Source organism: Sapajus apella, unplaced genomic scaffold (genome assembly GCF_009761245.1).
Source record: "Sapajus apella isolate SASKATOON/1434 unplaced genomic scaffold, GSC_monkey_1.0 scaffold42, whole genome shotgun sequence".
NCBI lineage: Eukaryota > Metazoa > Chordata > Mammalia > Primates > Cebidae > Sapajus > Sapajus apella.
In genome coordinates, this window is record NW_022436982.1 from 14246777 (window position 1) to 14273091 (window position 26315).

The 26315-nt window shown below is 39.4% G+C and overlaps 1 protein-coding gene across 3 annotated transcripts in view; it reads left to right on the forward strand.

The window, feature by feature from the left end:
- Positions 1-21274, forward strand: part of SLC24A2 (solute carrier family 24 member 2) — a 271295-nt gene extending 250021 nt beyond the window's left edge. For 2 of the 3 annotated variants that reach the window (XM_032300094.1, XM_032300095.1), the window contains 3 exons: positions 3234-3323; positions 10749-10915; positions 15338-21274. In XM_032300094.1, coding sequence (XP_032155985.1) covers positions 3234-3323; positions 10749-10915; positions 15338-15587 — 507 coding nt within the window. In that variant the 3' untranslated portion in view covers positions 15588-21274. Of the gene's footprint in view, positions 1-3233; positions 3324-7422; positions 7888-10748; positions 10916-15337 lie in introns of those variants that run through there. The other variant, XM_032300096.1, reaches the window with a different exon arrangement.
- Positions 21275-26315: the final 5041 nt, after the last annotated feature.

Here is a 26315-nt window from a genome sequence, read left to right on the forward strand (position 1 = left end):
GCGTCTATAACCATCTGATCCTTGACAAACCTGACAGAAACAAACAATGGGGAAAGGATTCCCTATTTAATAAATGGTGTTGGGAAAACTGGCTAGCCATACACAGAAAGCTGAAACTGGGTCCCTTCCTTACACCTTATACAAAAATTGACTCAATATGGGTTAAAGACTTAAATGTAAGACCTAAAACCATAAAAACACTAGAAGAAAACCTAGGCAACATCATTCAGGACATAGGCATGGGCAAAGACTTCATGACTAAACACCAAAAGCAATGGCAACAAAAGCCAAAATGACAAATGGGATCTAATTAAACTAAAGAGCTTCTGCACAGCAAAAGAAACTATCACCAGAGTGAACAGGCAACCTACAGAATGGGAGAAAACTTTTGCAATCTATCCATCCAACAAAGGGCTAAAATCAAGATTCTACAAGGAACTTAAACAAATTTACAAGAAAAAAACAACCCCATCAAAAAGTGGGTGAAGGATATGAACAGACACTTCTCAAAAGGAGACATTTATGCAGCCAAGAAACATATGGAAAAAAAGCTCATCATTACTGGTCATTAGAGAAATGCAAATCAAAACCACAATGAGATACCATCTAACACCAGTTAGAATAGTGATCATTAAAAAGTCAGGAGACAACAGATGCTGGAGAGGATATGGAGAAATAGGAACAGTTTTACACTGTTGGTGGGAGTGTAAATTAGTTCAACCATTGTGGAAGACAGTGTGGCAATTCCTCAAGGATCTAGAACCAGAAATACCATTTGAAACAGCAATCCCATTACTGAGTATATACCCAAAAGATTATAAATTATTCTACTGTAAAGACACATGCACATGTAAATTTATTGCAGCACTGTTCACAATAGCAAAGACTTGGAACCAACCCAAATGCCCATCAATGACAGACTGGATCAAGAAAATGTGGCACATATACACCATGGAATACTATGCAGCCATAAAAAAGGATGAGTTCATGTCCTTTGCAGGGACATGGATGAAGCTGGACACCATCATTCTCAGCAAACAGACACAAGAACAGAAAATTAAACACCACATGTTCTCATTCATAGGCAGATGTTGAACAATGAGAACTAATGGACACAGGGAGGGGAGCATCACACACTGGGGTCTGCTGGGGGGGTAGGGGGCTAGGGAAGGGATAGCATTAGGAGATATACCTAATATAGATGACAGGGTGATGAATACAGCAAACCATGGCACATGTATACCTATGCAACAAACCTGCATGTTCTGCACATGTACCCCAGAACTTGAAGTATATATATATTTTTTAGAAAAATGTGCTTTCATAAGTGAAGATCTAATGGCTGGGTGCGGTGGCTCACACCTATAATCCTAGCACTTTGGGAGACTGAGTAGGCATATCCCGAAACCAGCTTGGCTAACATAGTGAAACCTTTGCTCTACTAAAAACACAAGAAAAAAATTAGCCAAGCATAGTAGCAGGCACCTGTAATCCCAGCTACTTGGGATGCTGAGGTAGGAGAGTGGCTTGAACCCAGGAGGCAGAGGTTGCAGTGGGCCAAGATCACACCACTGCACTCCAGCCTGGGCAACAGAGTGAAACTGTGTCTCAAAAAAAAAGAAAAGAAAAGAAAAAAAAAGAAGCGAAGGTCTCCAATTCCACTTTGAAAAAAATGATTACTTTTTTCCTCCATTACCCATTAAAGCACTTAGGTCACCAGGAGGGATCTGAGTCCTTGTCCACAGTATTTTTCTTCTAAGAAAGAAAGGGGGCAGGAAAAAGCATTTGAGGATAAGGTGTTGGCTACTCGCTGTGGCCTGATGCCCTCCCCAATTTAATCAAGACTGCTTGGTCTTTCAGCCAACCGAGCTACCAAATGGCCCCACTAAACAGCAGTCATTTAAAGAAAGGAAGGGATGGTGTGAAATTTAACAACCATGAAAATGATCATAAAAAATATATATTTTAGAAAACATAAGCCTGGTTTGGAGCAATAGAGACTGTGTTCCTTATTATTGATATTCAGAAGATTACCATATACGAGTTTATCTTTTCCTTTTAATGAAGCTCTCAAAAGCCATGACGGAAAATGTTCTATGTGACTGCCCAAGGTCAGCCCTTCAGACAATTGAGATTGCTTTCATCCAAGTCAACTCTAAAATTCATTTCTCTAGATAAAACTGGATGGCATTATCAAAGCAAAATGTGGAGTTGTTTCTCAATGTAGAAAGCTTTGAAATAAAAAGTGTTTGGCAATAATAGGTGAGAGGCTCTCTGACAGCATTGTGCTGTCTGAGTGTGTTTTTAAAGGACCCCAGTTTTTCAACAAAGGACATCAAAAGAACACCACTAAGATGCAAACCTGGATTTCTCTTTAGTGGGGCTGGGTAGGAAGCACTGCATTTCAAATGTCTGATTTTTTGGCCATTTCTAGAAAACTTTAAAAGTGTTCACACTTTATGAATGAGATAGCATAAAGTCTACATCTAGAAGCAGAATTGAACATAATATATTTTGGGGCAGTGAACAGGAGAGAAAACCTTCTTAAGAGGAATGTCTGATCTGCCACCGCAGTGGAAATCAGTACAATTGGGCATCTCTGCCTTTGTCTACTGTAGTCCCTGTGTGGTCCAGGGTCCTGGAGACTGGCCATCATCCAGAATCTATAAAAGCTGTGGTGGTGGCTTCTTCTATGTGGCTTTCTTGATAATTCGTGACACTGTAAAATGAGTCAATCTATTTTTAAACCTGCTGATACTTCCCATATCTTGTTCAATGTAATTAATCACATAGGTTTTCTGGCTTATGGATTGTTAGGATTCATGGTTTGCAAGCAATAGAAACTGATTCTGATAAACTTTGGAGCCAAAAAGAAAAAGGAAGAGGAAGAATATGGTGTTAATATTGAAGGAAAGGTCAAAAAAAAAAAAAAAACAGGCCTTAGAAAGGGCAAGAGTAGAGGGAATCTAAACATCTAGCAACAGGAACTAACAGACATTCTCTTCAAGACTTCCAGGAACCAGCACTGTGATCATTCAGTTCTATCAATTTCACATCTCGAAAGGAGAATCTTACTGTCCCAGTTTGATCAGGGGTAGGGCCTTTTGATCACTAATCCTAAGATGCAGGAAACGCTAGAGAAACGGCTACAATGGTGGTTTTAGCTTTGAACTTTCAGATCCATCTCGATGGATAACACTGACATTCTTAACCTCTTCTTGATTGTCTTTCAGTCATCAAGGAAGTTTTTTCCCATCACGTTCTTTGGCGCCATTAGCTGGATTGCAGTATTCTCTTACTTGATGGTCTGGTGGGCACACCAGGTAAGAATTTAATAGGGACATGCATCTGCCTGGTTTTTCTCCAGTCCTGACTGTCAAGTGCTTAATCATTGTGTTTGCTTTCCGAAACTGCCACAACAGTATTGGGTATGACACAGACGAGCTGGCATTCTAGGACTAAAGGAATTTAGACACTTAACTTTCCCTAGTCTACTGGCTGGCTTTTCCCTATAGCATGGAATTGAATCAGCATAGCCTCTGGACAGCCACGTGGAGGCAGACAAGTCTAACTGCTTCTTGCCTCTGCATCCTGAGGCCAGGACAACCCGGGCCTGGGAGGCATGTCAACATTTTGCCTGGTTCAGTAGTACTTACTTCATCTTGAGCAACTCACTTCATGTTCTAACCAGCCTTTCAAAACTGGGTCTTAGGAAAGCATCTGGAGACAAAATAGCCTTTTCCTTCAGCTTCACTTTATAAAAGGGATAATGTGTTTCATTTTTATTTTTAACCTAATACCAGTTATAATGCCTATCACAAGAATACACTCTCAGTAATTGTTATTGAAAAACATGAATGAAGAGTAAGATTCAATGTTTCACATTGTCACATAGTGGTAATCATTGATAACTGAGTATGTACTACACACCCTGCAATTCACATCCCTTTGTCTTTATAATCTTGACAGTAACCCTATATTGTATATACATTCAGAGCCTTTAAAGGAGGTACTGTTATTATCCACAGTTTACAGGTAAAGAAGTTAAGCTTAAAGCTGGTAAGATTACCCAAGATCACATAGGTAGAACTGAGATTTTAACCTAGGACTCTACAACTCCAAAAATCAGGCTTTTAGTCTCTATTAAAAACGACATAAATTCCAAACTTCCCACTTGTATCCTTTGTTTAATATAGTCCTAATATTATTATACTTGTTAACATAAATAAAATATAGCAATTTGAAATCAGGAAATGTACACTCAGAACACATGTGAATATACTTTTCAACAAATGGTGCTAGAATAATTGGATTTCCATATGCCAAAATAAACAAACTTAGATCCTTACGTCATACTTTACATAAAATTTAACTGAAAGTGGATCACAGTTTTAAATTTAAGAGGTAAAGCTATTAAACTTTTAGAAGACTGAAAAAAAAATCTGTATGACTAGAAGCCAGGCAGAGTTCTTTGATGTAATACCAAAGCATGATCCATGAAAGCAAGAAAATTGATTAATTAGATTTCATTAAAATTAAAACCTTTTCCCTTCAAGAAACACCATTTAAAAGGAATAGAAAAACCACAGACTGGGAGAAAATATTTGCAAATCATATATATCTGATAAAGCACTTGTATCCAGGATATAAACTTAAAGCTCCATAATAGGAAGGCAAGCATCTTCAAGTAACCTAATTTTAAAGATCTGAACAGATATTTCACCAAAAAAAGATATGCAGATGGCTAAAAGGCACAAGAAAATATACTCAACATCATTATTAATTAAAGAAGTGTAAATCAAAACCATTACAAGATACCACTTTACACCCACCAGGATGGGTATAATGAAAAAGACAGAACATAACAAGTGTTGATGAGGATGTATAGAAATTAGAATCCTTACATACTGCTGATAAGAATGTAAAATAGTGCAGCCATTTTGGGAAATAGTTTGGCAGTTCCACAAAACATTAAACATAGAGTCACCATATGATCCAGCAATTCCACTCCTAGGAATAGACTTAAGAGAAATGAAAACATACATCTACACTTGTACACAAATGTCCAAAGTAGCATTATTCATAATTACCAAAAGGTGAAAACAACCCAAATGTCCATCAACTGATGAATGGATAAGCAAAATGTGGTATATCCATACAATAGAATATTATTACACAGTAAAAATAAATGAAGTACTGACACATACAACATGAATGTTACTCTAAAATGTTATGCTAAGTGAAAAAAGCCAGTCACAAAAGGACACATATCATATGATTTCATTTATATGAAAGGTACAGAATAGGCAAACCTATAGAGACATGTAATAGGTTAGTGTTAACAGTTGCCTAGGATTGGGAAGGTTGGGGAAAATGGGGAACGACTGCTAGTGGGTATGGGGTTTCTTTTGGGGATGATGAATAAGTTCAAAACCTAAATTATGATGAAGGCTGCACAACTCTGAATGCACTAAAAACCATTGAATTATATACATTAAAATAGCTGAGTTTTAAAGTATGTAAATTTTATCTCAGTAAACTTGTTTAAAACTAATTATAAGGTATCACTTCACAACCACTAGGTTGGCTATTTAAAAAAAAAAAAAAAAAAAAAAAAAAAAAAACAGCACGTGTTGATGAGGATGTGGAGAAACATGGCTGCATACATTTGTAAAAACTTGCAGGCTGGTTACGGTAGCTCATGCCTGCAATCCCAGCACTTTGGGAGGCTGAGGCAGGCAGATCCCTTGACCCCAGAAGTTCAAGATCGGACTGGGCAACATGGCAAAACCCTGTCTCTACAAAAATACAAAAAAATTAGCTGGCCATGGTGGCACAGGCCTGTAGTCCCAGCTACTCAGGAGCTTGAGGTGTGGAGGATCACTTGAGCCCCGGAGGTGGAGGCTGCAATGGGAGCTGAGATCGCACCACTGCACTACAGCGTGGGTGACACAGTGAGACCCTGTCTCAAATAGAAATAGGGAAAAAAAGAAAACTTGCAGAACTGTACAATTTTTTTAAAAAGTGAATAAGTGTTATTATATGTAAAGCATACCTTGGTTTTTAAAAGAATACATGTTACTAGCAAAATCCACAGAAAATGTTGGCTGATACACTGTCTTATTTCTACAATAATTTTGTGTTTTATCAGTTATTTTACTGACATTTAACTTCAGATTACTCTTCCTGTATATTTCCAAAAACCATTCACTCCCTGATCAAGTTCTCTGTTCCCTGGAATCATTATTTTCTACATTCATTGACAGACATTCACTACCAACACCTGGCAGAAATCACAGCAGAAGGTGGGCTGCTTCTCAACCTCCAGATGTCCAGGCTGAAAGGACTGTTTACCATTTATAACATATAATAGCTTTTCTTAATGATATTTTATTTCCCCATTTACTAATAAAGAAAAAATGGTGTTTTTCTAACTTGTTGGGATTTGCTGTTTTCCAGCTATTTCTTTTCAGCCAACCTAGAAAACATCATCTTGCAAAATTCCATCTTTTTCTTTTCTTTTTAATGATTACCTTAATTCCAGTCTTGTTTTCTTTTCATTCTTTCAAAGAAAAGGAATACAAGGCCAGGTGCAGTGGCTTATGCCTGTAATCCCAGCACTTTGGGAGGCCAAGGCAGTTGGATCAGAGGTCAAGAGATCACGACCATCCTGGCCAACATGGTGAAACCCCATCTCTACGAAAAATACAAAAATTATGTGGGTGTGGTGGCACGTGCCTGTAGTCCCAGCTTCTTAGGAGGCTGAGGCAGGAGAATCGCTTGAACCCAGGAGGCAGAGGTTGCAGTGAGTCAGGATTGCATCACTACACTCCAGCCTGGTGAGAGAGCAAGACTCCATCTCAAAAAAAAGAAAAGGAATGCAAATTCAACGCCTGAAACAATAATTTTTAAAAGCCAAGATGAATTAAAGGCATAAACAGAAGCCTTACTTTTCAATGATGGAAGAGAACTTTCTCTTCTTTCTCCCATAGAAATGCTTTTGTCTTTCAAAACACCCAGACAGCTAACACAATAGCAGATTCTGTTCCAAGAAGTCTAGCTCTAATTCTGTTGTTTGTATTTCTGAACTATAAAATCCATAGCAGTTATACAATTTAGTGTTTCATTCTTTTATCAATGCTTTTATCAATCATAAATGCTATTTGATAAATTATTTAGCTACTGTTTGGCAAAAATACATGCCCTTCACCTACACTTTAACGCAATTTGCCCTTAGCTTTTCTTTCTTTTTTGTCCTTTAGTTTTTGGGTTTTGTTGTTGTTTATTGTTTTTGTACTTTAATGAATTTAATGGTTGATGAAAATCTGTGGTTAAAGTGAATCCTGCATCTAATATTAGGAGTTAATTTTAAGAGTTAAATAAGATCTTGTATCTCATTTAGCTAACGTAACATTCTTTCAGATCCTCCTTAAATCAAGGCACAGAACTGCATCATGGAATATTGGGAGCAGCATGGAGTCTGACCTCTGACTGGCCTCATCATTTGCTGTTTTTAAGAAAATGAGGGAATTTCCCCAAAAGACTGCTGATGTTCTTTCTATTAATAGCTCTAAACTTCTCTGACGCTCCCTGAATTTTCAGAGTACCGTCCCATCCATGCGCCCATCATCTTTACTGATTTGAAAAAGTTAACTTCAGTGAAATGTACTCAAAACAAGCTTATAAAGGCTAGTTCTCCTTCCACAGAAGTGTTTCTAGAGCCACACAGATTCACCAGGGGTTTGATGTCTAATGAAAACTCTCATGCAGTTTTCCATGATGTGAATTGGCCCCAGTAAGTCCACTTCTGTTTCTGCTGCCAGACACCTGCCAGTCTGATAAATCAGAGACGGAAAGGAGTAATGTCCGAGTTGTAAAATCTGATTTTTTGGCTGGGCGCGGTGGCTCACATTTGTAATCCCAGCACTTTGGGAGGCTGAGGCAGGCAGATCACGAGGGTCAGGAGTTCAAGACCAGCCTGGCCAACTGAAAACCCCATCCTACTAAAAATACAAAAATCAGCCAGATGTGATGGCAGGCACCTGTAATCCCAGCTACTCAGGAGGCTGAGGCAGGAGAATCGCTTGAACCTGGGAGGCGGAGGTTTTAGTGAGCTGAGATCGTGCCACTGCAGCCGAGCCTGGGCAACAGAACAAAACTCCATCTCAACAAAAGAAAAAAATAAATAATAAAATCAATTCTGGGTTTTCTTGAACTTTTACTGTATGCCTAACACTGCTATTTACTTTATTTGCATCATCACGTACAGTCATCAACAATTCTGAGTGGATATTATCCTCATTTTACAGATGGGAAAATCCAAGACTCTGGGAAGTTGTCTACCTTGCAGCAGGCTAGGATTTGCACTCAGCACTATCATCTCCCAAGCCAGTGCTCTTAACCACACCACCATTTTTCTCCTCTTCAATTCCTATGTTTTCCTGTATACAGTAGCATCTAAACTCCAAATATGAATTATTTTGTTTATATTTTGGAGACAAGGTCTTGCTGTATTGCCCAGTCTGGTCTCAAATGTCCAGGTCTCTATGATCCTTGTGCCTCGGCCCCAAATAGCTGGGACTACAGTGGATGCCACTGCACCCAGCTAAATGATTTTGGACTATGGTGGATGCCACCGCCCAGCTAAATGATTTTTGAAACAGTCACTGCTTTAGAATTCCCTTGGAGAATTTATTAAGAATGTTTTAAAGGCAGCAAATCACACTGCCACGTGTGTACCTATGCAACAATTTTGCATGTTCTTCACATGTACCCCAAAACCTAAAATGCAATAAAATTAATAAATGGGGGAAAAAAAAAAGAAATGGGTAGGTATATGTTTGTATATGTATGTATATGCATATTTATAAAAAAAAATGTTTTAAATAGATTGGAACTTGCTGACAGTGACAATTGTTTAGTCAGCATCTTCGCAGTCTTTGACAATGCCTCACTCCAAATCTAACACAAAATTGACATCAAGGAGAATATTTTGCTCAAATAGTGTGCTCCTATGCAAAACTCATACTGAACGTTTTCTAGGAGAATCAGCACGAAAACAGGCTAGTGAAATCACCTGTGTGTGCAGATTGATTGCTCAGCATATCGGTATTGAGAATCTGCCACGTACTAGGCTTTGTTCTGTCAGTTATGGAGATCACAGTGACCAGGGCGCGGATCCTGCATACATGGAGCTTACTTTCAAATGGGGAGCAGTGACTCTGTGCACCGTGAGGACAGGGTAAGCTAGTGCAGCTCACCAGGCTCTGGAAAAGGCATGAGCATCAAAACAAAAATATGCTTTTAAGCCGGTAGAAACCATGCTATTTCTTATAAGAATTTCGAAATGAGTGATATTATTCCCTAAAAACCTTTATCCTTATATGCTATTTTAGCCCTTTAATTTTTTCAAAAACTGCTGAACATCATCAGGTAACCTATTGGAAACCAAATGGAAAGCATTATCTTGAAGGTTTTCAGAACCACACTTCACCAACTCCAGCAAAACACGTATAGGTTTGAAAATTTCCAAGAGGCCAGGCACAGCGACTCACACTTATAATCCCAGCACTTTGGGGGGCGAAGGCAGAAGGATCTCAAGGCCAGGAGTTCAGGACCAGTCTGGGCAACATAGTAAGACTCATCTCTTAAAAAAATTAGTGAGGTGTGGTGGTGCTCACCCGTGGTCCCAGCTACTCTGAAGGCTGAGGTTGGAAGATCGCTTGAGCCCAGGAGGTTGAGGCTGCAGTGAGCTATGACTGTGCTACTGCACTCCAGCCTGGGCAACAGAGCAAGACCCCATTGCTTAAAAAAAAAAAAAAAAAAAATTCTAAAAACTCCCAAGACGACAAAGAAATTGCTCAAGAGAATGGAGGAATTTCCACCTGAGGCTAGACCAACCTTCCAAAAAAGATCTCATCAGTCTTAAAAGGCAAAGACAAAGACTAAAAAGAAAAAAAAAAGTAATAGCTGCCCTCTCCTTGCTTTTTAATAATAATGTACTGTTTACAAAGGGCCTGTCCACAAATTATTTAGTTTTCACAAGCACCTGGTAAGGTAGGTGGTATTATCCCCAGTTTACAGATGAGAAAGTGAGAATCAAAGACTTCTCAGTAAGCAAAATATCAAGAAATTAACACATACCAGAGCCAGATATTGGATCCAGGTCCTCTGATTTTCTGGCTTTTGCTTAACCACAGCTGCTTTGCTGTGTGTTACCAAAACCCCAAACATCCAGAATCAAGTTTCCAGTGGAAATGATAGAGTCTGCGTGTTTAAGAATGGGTTACAGATACTAGGAGATGCTGAAGGAAAATGGAGACCCTGGGTGTCAGTCCTTGGTTTTGGCGGTAAGTTGAGGGGCCAATCTGCCATAGACTTGCTGCCCCTGCCAGGTGCTGCCCCCTGGATTCCATGGGAAATTGGCTTTTCTACCTCTCATCTTACAGCTTCTCTGACTCAGCCTTAGAAAGCACCAAATAAAGCTGCACTCTAGTCCCCTAGAAGTCTTTTTTATTTGAGATTATCTGTTTAATTCTCACGTGAACATTCCTGATGCCTTGGGTCTGAATATCATAAGAGTATAAACTCTATTAGTAATGATTGTGGCTTATTCATCTGTATCATATCAGCACTTTGCATAGCACAGTCTAGAAGTGCATTTGAAGGAGGTTGCATTGAAATTTTTGTGGTTTTTATGATTTTAAAACTTCGAACACCGAGATGTTTATTTCTGTCCTGACATTTAGGTTGGAGAGACGATCGGCATCAGTGAAGAGATTATGGGTCTGACCATCTTGGCTGCTGGAACCTCCATCCCTGATCTTATCACCAGTGTCATAGTGGCCCGGAAGGGGTTAGGGGACATGGCTGTGTCAAGCTCTGTTGGAAGCAACATTTTTGACATCACAGTAGGGTGAGTAGAGACAGTTCTACAAAGGTGCGTACCGGCTCCACCAATGTATTTGTCTTCCGAGAAGCTGGAGAGACATGACCAGGGTCTCTGAGCCTAAAACTAACCAATACCACTAGAGAGTAAAGACTGAGAATACCTGTTTCCCCAATTCTGTTTCTCATTTCAGAAAACTTAATAAAAAATAAGTCATCCCTACACAAGCGAAACACATACCTCCATACAGAATGGATAGTTTAGAAAATACTTTAGGAGAATTTCACTTACATAACAACATTCAAGTGGGACTGAGATACCGTGATAGCTTCATGATAAAAATGTTCACATTCTAATTTTAATTAAAATCCCCACCAGCCTAAGGTAAGATTTGGATTTTAAGGCAGATTGGGACAAACATAGGCCCACCATATATGTCCCCATCTCCTGTCCTGTCTTAGAAAATGCTGACAGTCTTGGCATTACCATTTGTTTATCTGCACTGGTGAAGACAGTATAGGTTTTTTGTTTCTCTTTTTTAAGAGATGGAGTCTTGCTCTGTCGCCTGGGCTGGAGTGCAGTAGCACAACCTCGGCTCACTGCAACCTCTGACTCCTGGGTTTAAGCAATTCTCCTGCCTCAGACTCCCGAAGAGCTGGGACTACAGGTATATGCCACCATGCCCAGCTTACTTTTTTTTTTTTTTTTTTTTTTTTGCATTTTTTAGTAGAGACAGGGTTTCACCATGTTGTCCAGGCTGGTCTTGAACTCCTGAACTCAGGTGATCCGCCTGCCCTAGCCTCCCAAAGTGCTAAGATTACAGGCATAAGCCACCATGCCCGGCTGATATTCTAGATCTTTTGAAAGCCAGAAGGTAAGATTTGTTCTTGCAGGGAAACAAACGTGACCTCTCAATATGAATAATGGCTAAAGTGGATCAGATTGGGGAGAAGTGCTGTGATCAATACCATTTTATTTAACTTGTCAAAAGTAAAAGTAGTCTGACGAATAACCTTGAACATCAGTACCCTGGGAAAATAAGACATAAGATGTTATCATTATGTTCCCAGGAGTACTGGGCTCCTAACACTTGAGTTTGGAACCTCACTAAAAGCACCTACTTTCTCATTAAATATCTTGAATATTGTTCTTACACCTTTTCATGACCTTAATATTTTTCATACATTGTCTACCATGTACACTGTACATACATTTTTCTCCATTTAAGCCACACAATAATTCTATTAGGTATGTATTATCACTCCTATTATTCAGATTAAAAACACTGAAGGGGCCCAGAGTTCACACAACTAGTAAATGAGGTAGCTAAGGTTTGAACAAAGAGTCTGTATTATCAGTGGCAGCACTCTCTGTACATAAAACTCTGCTACGAATGTCCACTATCTGAACCACACGTGAGCCCCCGCTGCAGAGCTCTCCGTGCTTGTCTGACTGAAAACCTCTGACTTATCCTTTAGTGATAACTTAAATCCTGTTTTCTCTGATTCTCCTGGGCCTGACTTCGAGGTTCTTGCCCCTATCGATTCTCTGTATATCTTATTCTTGTCGTGGTGTATCTGCCTGCTAGACTGTGCATCCCTAAGAGCAAGAAACTCATCAGGGCTTACTACATTGCTATCCTTGGTAGTTGTTTGACAAATGTTTGTGGGATGGATGGATGAATAAATGAATGAATGCCTTAAAACGTATATGTCCCTACTGTAAACAGCGTTTATCAAATCTGTGGTCCATATATTCATAGTAGTGTTCTTGGACAATCTCTTGTAAAAAAAAAAAAAATAGTAATGTTCTACAGTGTGTTACAAAGAATTACAAAGTGCTTTTTGTTCATTATTCTTAAATTGTATATACACACACACACAAATGGAAGTTTAAAGAAAAATCACTACTAATCCTATTACCCAGAAACAATATGTATGTGCTCTTCCATACATTTCACAAAGTTTTCTTAGTAAAATATTCAGTTTTGTCTCTTGGAAGGCTTTTATTTTTCCATTTTAAAGCAATATATGCCTGGCATAGAGAGGTATCTGTGAATAAATTAGTAAATCATATCAGCCATTTTTCTAAAACTATAGCTCTCATAACTAACATTTTGTAGCTTCAAATATTCCCTCTTGATGTTTTGTTTTGCAGCGGGTTTTTTTAATTATCATTTAATAGGATTTTCTTTAATTTTTTGCTGTGAGAATGTTGATGAACACCTTGATGCAGAAAAACCTCCTCTTTTAATTATTTTGTTAGGATAAATTCCTTTTAGCATTATTAATGAACTAAATATTTTGGACATCTTAATGGCTAATGATGTATTTTGTATATTTCTTTTCCAAAAAGTTATTTCCCAAGAATTTATACTAGAACATTTTTGACAATACATTGAGTGATGTCATTAACAATATATTAAGTGTAAAAGTTTCTTCATAGCTTTGCCAGCATTTTCCTTATGCTTCTAAAATTAACATACACTCAGATTTAGAAAATAAAAATAAACAGTAACTCACTACACTTTTTTAATTCTTGTGTATTTCACATGATTGAAATTACATTGCTTTTTGTGCATATGTATGCATCTTTCATTTTTAGCTTAGAATTATATTATGGTTATTTTCTTGTATCATTCTAAGCTTGTGATTTTAAACAGCTATACAATATTACATTTACTTATTTGCTATTTAACTAGTTCCCTAATATTAGAGGTTATTAGAGATACCCAGTTTTTTATTATTCAAAGTAATATTGAAATGATCATTTTTCTGAGTAGTTTCACCTACATTTTAAGTGAGTTTTATACTTAATTCCTGACAATAGAATTGATAGAGACCAAAAGTCATAAAAAGTGTAATTTTCCCCAAAAGGTTTTTGCAAGCCATTTGTAGTGCTATCAAACTCAACTTCACTAGAAGAGTGAGAGAGAGAGAGAGAGAGAGAGAGAGAGAGAGTGAGAGTGTGTGTGTGTGTGCACGTGTGCATGCGCGTTTTAATAAGAATAAAATGTGTTTCGGTCTTTTCTTTACAAGAGATGGAAAAAGAGTTTCCCGTACAAGTTCCTGTCGATGGCTCTCATTTTGGCATCATTCGCACTCTCAGGCCCTCCCCTTCCCTTTTCTGACTTTTCACTGCTGACCCCAGGATGCCAGGGCTGCCCTCTCTTGCTGAGAACTGGAATTACCCCCTTGTTCCCTGGCTTGGAACCCCTCCCCGACAAGTTCACATAAGCAAGCACCTCCTGGCCCGCTTCTAGTGGGCAAAGTGCTTGTACTGATCCCTGCAAGGTAGTCACATCAATCACTTCAGCTTGGCCCAGGTTAACATATGCACCCAGTTAGGGGCTGCATGTGCCAGGCCTGGAATTTCAAACATCTACACTTCATGGGCTCTACCTTCCAATACCCTCTCTCCAGCAGAGGAGGCAGATAAGTAAACTCACTGCCCCTTTCACTCTCATTATTTCTCTTCCTTTGGAGAACGTAATGTTTCGAAAGAGCACCTCCTCTTCCACACCCTGAGACTAAGCCAAAACTGAACCTCACTTAGCTATTTCTGTCATGCAGAAAGCTCGGCCAGCCAAGTAGGTATCTCTTAGCCACCATGCTATCATTAGGCTGGTGAGCAGAGCCGGATGCCTATCACTAGCCACTTGACAATGTCCATGTCCCCTGAGCCCTGCACTTCTAGCCATCTTCCTTACCCAGAGTTCTAGTCAACTCTTGTGGTATCCTGGCAACTAGCTTTCCTGAGGGCTTTCAGAGTCACCGCTCTGAAAAGGAAACATAGGATATCCTCAGATTTTAAAAGCTGAATGAAAAGGGAGAAAACAGGTATAAAAATATAAAGTTTTTTTTAAACACACATCAAAAAATGGAAGACACTGTCTTCCTTAAATCTTTCAGAAAGACCAATTTCTCATCAAACCATTGACAACGTCTTTCCCAGAATAAACTTCAGACCCCCACCGCTGTCATTTGATTTTACTTGCCTTTAGACTGTTAAGTCATTGCTATTCTTTGTCTCCATTTTTTAATTTTTTTCCCATTTTCACCACCCATTTCTATGACTTTTTTATACCTGCCTGCTCCCTTCACCCTGTGCAAATCCTGCTATTCACCTTTTTGGGACTGAAAGCAACATTTTAATCTCAACTAGGAAGGAAACAAAATAATTTCCAATCAAATTCACAAATGCAGAAATCACCTACAGCAGTCATTTCTTTGATGTCTGACTGCTCCCTCTGTGCTGAATTCAGTCAGGACATGGACAAAGGCTTTTAAAGTCTGGGCCCACCACACCCGAGACATAGTGAACCTAACGAGACACCCTTTTCAGATTAGAGTTCCTGAGAGCGTAATGTTTGGTTGTTTGCCTTCTTCAACGTGTCTGACTACTCCCTTGTCTTCCCACTCCCCTCTGCCCTGCTTTGCTCCTGCACAGGCTCCCACTGCCCTGGCTCCTATACACCATCCTTCACAGATTCCAGCCAGTGGCTGTCAGCAGCAATGGCCTCTTCTGTGCCATCGTCCTTCTCTTCATCATGCTGCTCTTCGTCATCCTCTCCATTGCCCTCTGCAAGTGGCGAATGAACAAAATCCTGGGCTTCATCATGTTTGGCCTCTACTTTGTGTTCCTGGTGGTGAGCGTTCTCCTAGAAGACAGAATTCTTACATGCCCCGTCTCTATCTAGCAGGAAAAGCCATATCTTGCACCAACAGCATGAATGGTCCCTCCCCACTCTCGGCTCTGGGCTCCTTGACCTCTTGAGAAGAGGCAGCTGGCACATAGCCCTGGGTGCCAAGTGTCCCTCCTTGGTGGATTTGAGGAGAGGTGGATTCACACTGGGCCCATTCACTTCACAGGCTGCTTCCACCTTGCCTACCAAAATTACTTCACATAAGAGACAAGAGAACCGTCATCATGGGGCTTCTCCCCATTCACCACTGACAGGTACTCCTCGCTGGTCGGAGGTACATTCGATGCAAACAAGGACAGAGGCTCTATATATATATACCTATAAATATACATATTATAAATATACGCACATGAACACACAAATCCTGCCTGTTCCTGTACTATAGCTCTCCTTCCATACCTATAGATTAGTACATACCTGTAAATAGACACAAAGAAAAATTATATATATATATAAAATCAGAGATATATATATATATATATAAGTACAAATGCATCTTTTCAGGGATAGCTCTAGTATATTTATAGTACTTATTTGAAGAGGGGCATCAACCTGCAGTCTGGGCTTTACCTCTTAAGTGCAACAGGTGAACTAATGGAACCAATAGACAAAGGTAGCATTGTGGTGACCTTCAGCTACCTTGGACTTGCTGAGATCCTGCCTGGTAAGGTAGATGGTTTAGGGAAATAGTTTGCAGGGAGGAGGGCTTAGTGGAGAAGGTCCATAGGGGCCCTGAGCTGAGCCTTCCAAAACATTCCCACAAGCAAAACAGGGAGACTATCTGCCCACCTCCACCGGAGTACCCTGACCGAGAAACTCAGGGTACTTAGGACAGACAGAGATTAAAAACCCAGACCAGGTGGACACTGGTTTGGGGAAGCGAGGAAGTAACAACCAGGGTTGGGTTTTTTGTTTTGTTCTTATATTGTCGCAGCATGCAAGTAGAATATATGACTACAAAGCAAATTAGTGCTTTTTCTAGGACAGCAAGACTACATAAACTGAACCTGTATTCTTCCAGCGCATGTCCCATTATCATCAAAAGAAGGTGGGTAAACTTAGCTGTGATTGTCATTTAGATATATTTTGATGCTAAGGGCTGCCAAGAGAGCTTAGATGTGTGATAAGAAACCATCCAGTAGAGGTGCTTAGTGGGCCTTGCCACCTAATGGGATGTAAGGGCATAGTTCTTTAAAACGTTTTCTAATGTAGTCATAAAGGGCTTTAGTGTCTGCAGAAATCATTATTCCCAATAGCACTAAATTAACTCTGCTTGGGTTGAGGCAGCTTAGAGATGCTTGGAAAGGCATTTGCACACTCAGTGCACCCCAGGAAGGTTTCTGAGTGCCAGGTCAAGTTGTACCAGGACCAGGCTTTGGTTAAAGTTCTTGTAACATCTGTGTCTCTTCTTCCATCAGGACTCCATCTGGAACTCTCTCTAGTTTTTAGAGTACACTGTATTTGATAGCTTGAAATTTGTGTAAGGAAGCTATTCGTTCCAACAATTTGATTTCTTGATTTTGCTCGTTACATGGAATATTTTAATTTCATGCATTCAGTGCCCCTAAGTTCTATGTGACATCTTATATGATTTCTAAGATCTATGTCAGTAGAAAATAAAACCAGCAAGGGGGAAAAAATAGGCAAGCTAAATCAATGAAGAACTGCGTAGATTGCTTATACCCATTACTGAGAGGGAAAAAAAAAAAAAAAAAAAAAGAGTGCTTTTCATTTATCTAAGTCATGCTTTTCCTTAAAATCAATTGAAAAAGTGAATCAAGGATGGTTCATTATTCTGTACCCATCCTAAGTCTAAGTTGGTACATATGGCATGTGGGAAACTTCACCACGTGTGTTCCCATCTCCAACCTATTCTGTCATTGAAGGCTGCCATGATTTTGTTGTGAGCACACACCTCTTAACGTGGGAAGACAGCATGCAGAACTCACAGCAGAGTAAGAGGAAAGGTAACCTGACAGCCCCAGATCAAGCTCTATATTCCTTCCAGAAAACCTCAGCTTACCCCACAGATCATGGCAATAACAGGAAGTGCCCATCATTGCTCTTCACCCGGAAGCAAAAAGCACCTTAAACCCGAGGCCCCCTGGGAAAACAAGAAATCAAGATGGCTGCCAGTCAGAGGCTGGCTTTCAAGTCTCTCCAGCTTGGCAGAGTGGGGTCCTCAGATGTGTGACAATGCCTGCCAAGACATTGAAACACCATCCAATAGAGGTGCTCAGTGGGACCTGCCACCTAACGGGAATGAATCACATTCATCGAGGTTAGGACTTAGTCCTGGGGCAAGAACTTGTGCTGCTTCCTTAGAGTGAAAGAATGAGGAAGTGAATTTTACGTTTAAAAACTCCAGTTGTTTTCCCTGTGTATTTCTTGAAGGGCAGCAAAGTTGGTTACTGTATGGATTTTATATTATTGACTGGTGTGTTGTTTCAAAGAAGGTTTAAATAGGTGACCGACTCAGCTGCAAACAGACTATGTAAAACCAAAGTTGAAGGAGCTCTGGTGCAACCCTCTTCTTATTTCTGATCCTCCCCCTGCCTCCTCACTCCCTCCCATTTACTCCCAGCTCACAGTGAAGGCTGATCCAAGCAGCTGTGGTGCCCTTGGTTTGTCTGGGAGCTCCACTTCACAGGAAGTGTTGTGGTCTTCCATGTGAAATTGCATTTGAGAAGACAGTATTTCCAGCCCACTTCCCACCTCAGTCATGTGCACCGAGCCTGACCTACAGACACAAGTGATTTCACAGCCTGCCCTTGCTTTCCCTTCATTTCTGTGTCTGTGAGTAAGTGGTTATGTGTTGGGCCAGGGTCAATTCAGAGAGATGTGTACTGAGTGCAACAGTGGGTCTTTGAACCATTCAACTCATTGGTATGATTATAAGAACTTTCCCCATTATGGTTTCTAGAGCAAGTCATCTCTAACTCCTTTTCCTGCATGCCTGTGTATATACATATATAAATATACATTTATCTTTATACCAGATCTATATGTACACATATAATATGACTTACATCATCACCCTCTGACCCTATTACATTCAGGATTCTAAAGCAGGGAGCATTAAGTTTGCCAAAGTCAAGGAAAAGGAAAGTCATGCACACAAACCAAAGGGAACATTTCTTCCTGATTTCATAAGGTGGTTTTGTTCCATGAACATATATATATACAAATATACATGTATGTACCCCTATTTCCCCACCCTAAGAATATCGATTTATAGCCTTAAGGAAATGGTCAGCCATATCCCTAATGCTGATATAGAGGCAAAGAATACACAACAGAAAATACAGAGCAAAAATTTAGACTGCAGATATTCTCTTTGCTTCTCTGGAGCAGGGTATAAAAGATATCACCAATTCAAGAGCCAACATTGTACTAATCAATCTAAAATAAAATGAGTTGCGCACAAATGATTTCATTTACTCACAGCAAACCAAGCAGGTCTTGCTTGCTGTCACCACCCGCCCTCCCTCATACTTCCAAGGCCGCAGAGCAGCTTGGCTCAAACTGACAGTTCCCAAATAGAAACTCCTAAATTGCATCTGAGAATACCCATGCTATCTCCAGCTGCCCTCTGAACCTGACCAGATCCTGATGAACTGAAACTGAAGATTAGATGGTGTTCATGCGACTTCCCAGGACCTAAACCGAGTCAAGCAGTGACAGAGCAGTGCTGTATGCTGGGACTAAGGGATGGGGTTGTTTAATATACTTGGCAGATGCAGCAGAATGTCCTAAAGCCTTGCCCAGGAGATTATAAAAAGAGGCGGAGACTGTTTCATATTCAGGGAAAATGCTTTGTAAGGCTTCTAACAGGTGTCACCTGACAAGGGCCATTATAATGTATTTTATAGGGAAGACATGAATCAGGTGGTTTGGAGCCGTTTCAGCAAAACACAGCTGCCTCGCTGATTAGACATTTGACAACATTAACGTACATCCATTCCTGGGCAGGGAGAGAGTCGGCCAACTCCCCACCACTGCACATAGCTTTTAAAGGCCTCTGGACCAGTGAGAGGAGAGAGGAACTGGAAAGGGAGCCCACCCCCAGACCACTCTAACAAAAAGCTGACCAAAGAAATGACACCTGGTAGAGCAGCTGGCCAGATAGAGTTGAAGATGGAACTTGTGTTAAATGCTCTGCAGAATTACTGCATTGGACCATGTAACAGGGGTCTGATGGCAAGCATTTCAGAACATGACAGTGTGCTTTCCTCCCCACATCTACCAAACACACACCCAAACCCCCCACACGCAAGATTATGTGGATGCCATGCTTCTTTGCACCTGGACAGATTGTTTTTCCAGTAAGTAGGTGGCAGCTCTGTTCCAGAAGAAGAAACAAAGTGAAGCTGTTCTCAGGATGATTTCTGGAGAAAACAACTGTCTCCTGAGGGCATAGAAGTCAATGCTCACTCTTGCTAAGCCAGATCTTCCTTGACCATCCAGCTTAACATTTTTAAAAGATGCATCCTCAACCCCTATACCTCTCTCAACAATATTGTCTTCAATTACTAGGTAAGGCCTCATCATTAAGAGAGGGTTAGGAGAAAAAATAGAAGAATAAGGAAAGGGAAGAAAGGAGATATTAATTTCCTAGGATTCCCAAGAAAACAAGCGTCACATTGAAATATATCCCTATGTAGTTTAAAATGGTTACAAATATCAGGCTATGTTTAGCCAATTACAAGAGCCCATATAGTTTTAGATTTAAAAAAAATAAAAAATAAACCTTCTCAAGAAGACCTTGGGAAAGAAAGGAAACCCTGCCCTGTTCCACCATCTATTTACAGTTAGGTCTCTGATTCTGCCTCTATCTTTGTGTTTCATTTTTAATCTCACAGCTTCATATTTTTTGAAATATATAGCAAACAAGAAAAGCAATAAGGGAACTACTCAGAACCAGCTCAACCCTATTACTTATTATTCCACCATGGCAATACTCCTTTCAATTCACCAGGAGCTTTGGACCCGCACAGGCTGTGGCATGTAATCACCAGGAGCAGGTAGGAGTCTGTAGAAATCATAGGCACACTCATGTTTGCTCTGGAAGGAATCTGTTTTCCACGCTGACTCCCCCAACTCATGTACGCGCTGGCATTTTACATGCCTTCCTGTCATGTGGGGCGCCAGCCTTGCTCAGAACTACCCAAACTCCACAGAGGTCCTTAATATGCTTAGGGACAGATTTCTTAACAGTGAGAAATCACTACAAAGGACAAGTACATCTACAAGTCAGGCAGCATTTGAGAGGCAAAAATGACCCTGCAATTAGGACCGGATAGACAACTGTTTTTAAATTTGCACACGAATAGTGAGGGACTTTATAGATCACCCTATTATCTCAGCCAGAGCACTTCTACTAGATGATTCATTGAAAGACTGGAAAACCTAACTGATTTTTTAAAAACAGACAAACATCTAAGTCTGAAAGAATGCCATGGAGTTTGCGTAGGCTCCCACCAAAGATTTCATTCCATTAAGAGGGTTTGTCTAGCCTATAACCCCAATCCAAAGGATAGTCCTCTTACAGGGCAGAGTCCAGCATAGATGCTGGTGTGACCCAGCTCAATGTTTAACAACCATCAGCATCAGAAACAGTCTCCCTCCAGGTTAACCCAAGCCCCTCCACTTAATGACTTAACCTATTTTTTTTTTTTTTTTTTGGCAAAAAATAACTGCATCTGGGCACTCTTCACCCTAGACATAGTTAGAAGTCACCACTATGTGACTCTTTACCTATTGTCATTAAAAGTATCTTTAGATTTTTGAGTCTTTTAATCCTCTTAATTTTTCTAGTTCCTCTCTACTAAGCCTTTTTAAATTCTTTATATTGGTCTTAAATGATGAAATCTAATGACTAATCAGGACACAAGGATAAGGTCTGAACAGTGTTGAACTATACTGGATGCAGCATGACCATGAAGCCCTGGTGAAGTCAAGATCACACACTGTTTTTAAGGTCATTAAGTCATAATCTCAGACTCACAAAGGACTCAGAATCGAGGAGACACCACTTTAGATTACTCCAAAACTCTGGGCCTGCACTTACTAATTTACCAAGAGGAATCAATATTTTTATTTTGAATATGGAATTGGGGGAAATAGTTGGCTCTCCACTTATTGACTAGTACTGCAGTATATTCACATCCTTTTGTGTGGTAGGTTGGATAGGACTTTTCTCATTGGCTAGGGTTCACCAAAAGGATGGGAATTTGTTTCTGCATTCTTACATATTCTGCATATTCCTTCATAATGGATCCGTAAGTAACTAAGGCCTTGGAGACTAACAGTTCTCTAAAATACTCAGCTAACCAAAAGAAAATACTTACTTTTTAAATCATGTCATGGAAAATAGAAAAGTGAAAAAAGTCTGAAACCCTGAATACAATTATCTTAAAAATGAAATTACATGCATGAATTAAGAATAACTTCTTGCCATTTAATTAAACAAATCTCCAATTCTTCTCATCAGAATAAAACTGAAGGACAATGGATGCCTTTTGGGTTTTTTAATTTTTTAATATTGCACTTTATAGTACTTCATAAGAGACAATTGTCTTAAAGCCATAAAATACCAATAATACATATATTCAGGGCTTCTGAATATAGTCAATCAATAAGCAGTCCATGAGTCATTCCTGTTTTGTATTGTTTGTTGTAAATTGGTGTTGATCTGTTCTATTTTTTATTACCTATAATTATTGTTCTAGGCAATTCTAATCTACTTATAAATTTTAGATGTGTGGTTTAATAAAACTTTGAAAAATCAAAGAAATTATTCATTTCACAAAAGCATTCTTCATTCTCAAAATAGCTTCTACAGTTTCTTTAAATAGCAAGTTCTAATACTACATGGAAATTATTTTAAAATTATAGATTGTTTTTCAGGAATCCATTTTGTTATGTAAAGCAAGGTTCACCCATACAGAGAGTGAAACAGATAATTAGCAAACATATACCTGGGAAATGTAGGGTGTGTTTGAGCTTTAATAGAAATACAGGATAGGTCTAATAAGTTCCCTTATAAAAATGGCAGATAGAGATACATAATTTCTTATGCCAAAATTATTAACCTTCCTTGGGAGGACATGTAAAACAGCATACTTCATAATGCATTGGTGTTTTTTCCCCCCTCTCTGCTAAAATGCACAATTTCTAACCTAGCATGGTACACTGTTTACAAACACATACATAAAGTTGTCCCTACAACTAAAACTTTAATGTTTTACTTCATCGCAAATGTTTATATAGTTTTCTTTAACAGACAGGGTCTTGCTCTGTCACCCAGGCTAGAGTGCAGTGGTGCAATCATAGCTCAGTGCTGCCTCAAAGACCTGGACTCAAGCGATCCTCCCACCTCAGCCTCCTAAGTAGCTGGGACCTCAGGCACATGCCACCATGCCTAATTTTGTTGTTGTTAAGAGACAGAGTATCCCTCTGTTACCCAGGCTTGTCTCAAACTCCTGGGCTCCTGAGATCCTCCTGCTTTGGCCTCCCAAAGTGCTGGGATTAAAGGCATGAGCCACCATACCCAGCCCTTTTATATCACTTGAGTGAAAGTAAAATAATGACTAAAAAGAACTGAATAGTCTAGAAATATCCACCAGAACTGGGTACCTAAATTATCTACATAGAGTAAACATACTAAATTGGACAGCCCCATCAATTTTATGCTTAAATGGCCAATTTGCCCTAAAGAAAGGGTATCTGAACCAAGGGCCAGTGATACTCCTCTGTTGGAGGATGTTTTGTGATCTAAAAGAGTTTCTCTAAAGGGCTGAGACTCTATTCAGAAGAGGGAGTCTCTGTTACTGAATTGCCCTATTGAGCCCTACATACAAAGTTCATATATAAGCCCTGCATCTAGCCTTGATATTTCTCAAGTCAAAAACCTCCGGAAGCAACAGCTTCCACCTTCAAGCAATCCACCAACTCAAAAAGCCATCAAATTAAGAATAGCAAAAGTTACCTTCCTGATTCAGTGAAGTTGCTGCTAGCACTAAAGGAAAGAGAAATTATACTTTTGTTCTTCAGACATGGTTAAAACTGAGATCATGTTGTCAATGTTGACTCCAACATAGACATTTGCTCTATAATATATAAACTGTCTTTTAGACAGTTTGTGTTAAAAATATCAGAATGCCATTTTTGTAAAGGCTCTTTTTTAGGATGGATGTGGTCTCATGCTTCCTTTGTTCCCCTCCATTTTAAAGGAGCATTGTAACCCCTATCCTCACCCCTACAAAACTCCAATGGATGCACTTCCAAATTACTTCTGTCATTTTGTGTGTGTTGTGTTTATTATGAGCAATTTTCACTGGATGATGGGATACATGGCGATACTATGTCAGTTTATTCTCTGTGAATATGTCTGTACATAGGCAGGAAGCTCTATTTGTACATAGACTGTTTGGAGTATGTACTTCTGTCACTGGACTTCATTCTGATAAACGGCGTTTCTTCTTGTTTCACTGTCCATACCTTTGTGCTTCTACTACTGATCATCAGTTCATAGAATATCACTTTATGTAACTAAGTCTCCTCAGTGTGAAAAATAATAGTAATAAAATTATTGACTCAAAGAAGTACTGTTTTGTTGTTTGGAGTAATTCTTACCTGTGACTAATCAGGACCCTCAGGGTCACAAGAATACATACACTATCATGGAAGTTTTATTGCAGGGATTCTAGAGGACAACAGGGAAGGCAAGAATCACTGTTAATTATATAGATGCTCCTCAATTTATGATAAGGTATGTCCTGATGAGCTTATCATACGTTAAAATATTGTGAAGTTGGCTGGGTGCAGTGGCTCATGCCTGTAAGCCCAGCACTTTGGGAGGCCGAGGCGGTGGATCACGAGGTCAAGAGATCAAGACCATCCTGGCCAACATGGTGAAACCTCGTCTCTACTAAATGTGCAAAAATTAGCTGGGCATGACGGCACACGCCTTTAGTCCCAGCTACTCAGAAGGCTGAGGCAGGAGAATTGCTTGAACCCAGGAGGCAGAGGCTGCAGTGAGCTGAGATCACAACACTGTAGTCCAGCCTGGCTACAGGGCGAGACTCCGCCAAAAAAAAAAAAAAAAAAAAAAATCAAAAAAAGAAACAACAAAATACATATATTGTTCAGTCAAAAATGCATTTAATACACCTAACCTGCTGAACATCACACTTTAGCCTAATCTACATTAAAGGTGCTCAGAATGCCTGCGTTAGCCTACAGTTGGGCAAAATCATCTAACACAAAGCCTATTTTATACTCAAGTGTTGAAGATTTTTTGTAATTTATTGACATTCTACTGAATGTGCATTGCTTTTGAACCATCGTAAAGTCAAAAATAAGTTAAATGAACCATCAACAGTGAAGGACCATGTGTAACTGCCACTTACTGAGTGCTATTATCATTTGAGCTTTTGAGTATCTGTGGGAATATTGTGCACTCAAGGGACCACTCCAAAGAAATGGAATTTTAATCAATTAAATATATTCAAAGTGTACATTCAAAAGACTAGTGTTGCCTAAGCCTTTAAATTCAACCTAAAAGTCTTGTTATAAATCTAGTATTTTATATAAAAACAAGAATTCAGGCCAGGTGCAGTGGCTTACGCCCGCAATCCCAGCACTTAGGGAGTTGTATTACTTGAGGTCAGGAGTTGGAGACCAGCCTGGACAACATAGTGAAACCTGTCTCTATTCAAAATTCAAAAACTAGCCAGGTGTGGTGGCAGGTACCTCTAATCCCAGCTACTCAAGAGGCTGAGGCAGGAGAATCGCTTGAACCCTGGAGGTAATTGCAGCGAGCTGAGATCACTCCACTGCACTCCAGCCTGGGCAACAGACTAAGAACCCATCTTAAAAAATAAGAATTCATGGTCTCTTTTTCTTTGATTCCTTCAGTTAACTCAGTTTAAAAGATTAAATTTTAAATAATCCAATTTATAAATTCAGTTAATTAAATTCCCTCAGGCACATTTTAAATTTTACACATTTGACATATCTGATTTTCTCAAACATTCCAAAAGTTGGTTTTATCTTGTTCAGGACACAAACCCTTCTCTAGACAGAGAGACAGACTTGAAATGCAAGTTGAGTAGGTGTAATTGTTTTCTATCATCCTCAACTCACTTGCAAGCACCAAGTCCACTCTTTTTCATTTTTACTTTGTCTAGGTAGCTCAAACAACATCTTGTATAGTCCTTAGTTTTTTAAAAGAAAGCATAACCTACAAACCTAGAAAACAAAATTTTCTATGCACTTAAGCAATTTCTAAGCAATTAATGTAGTAAGTAAAACAAAATGTATAATAAACATTTCAATACCATTTAAAAACCTAGTCTGTGACATCTTTAAAATTAGTATTAGTCTAATGTAAATTATGCATTTCAGATTGTAATCAGATTATCCAATATTCTGAATTCCTTAACACCTTAAAATATCCAAATGATTATAAAACATCTCTCTAAACCACACCAAAGTATTAACACTATAAATTTAATTTATCTCATTGTCTCTATATTTCTTTGAGACAGAGTTTCACTCATGTTACCCAGGCTGGAGGGCAATGGCGCGATCTCGGCTCACTGCAACCTCCGTCTCCTGGGTTCAGGCAATTCTCCTGCCTCATCCTCCTGAGTAGCTGGGATTACAGGCACGCACCACCATGCCCAGCTAATTTTTTGTATTTTTAGTAGAGACGGG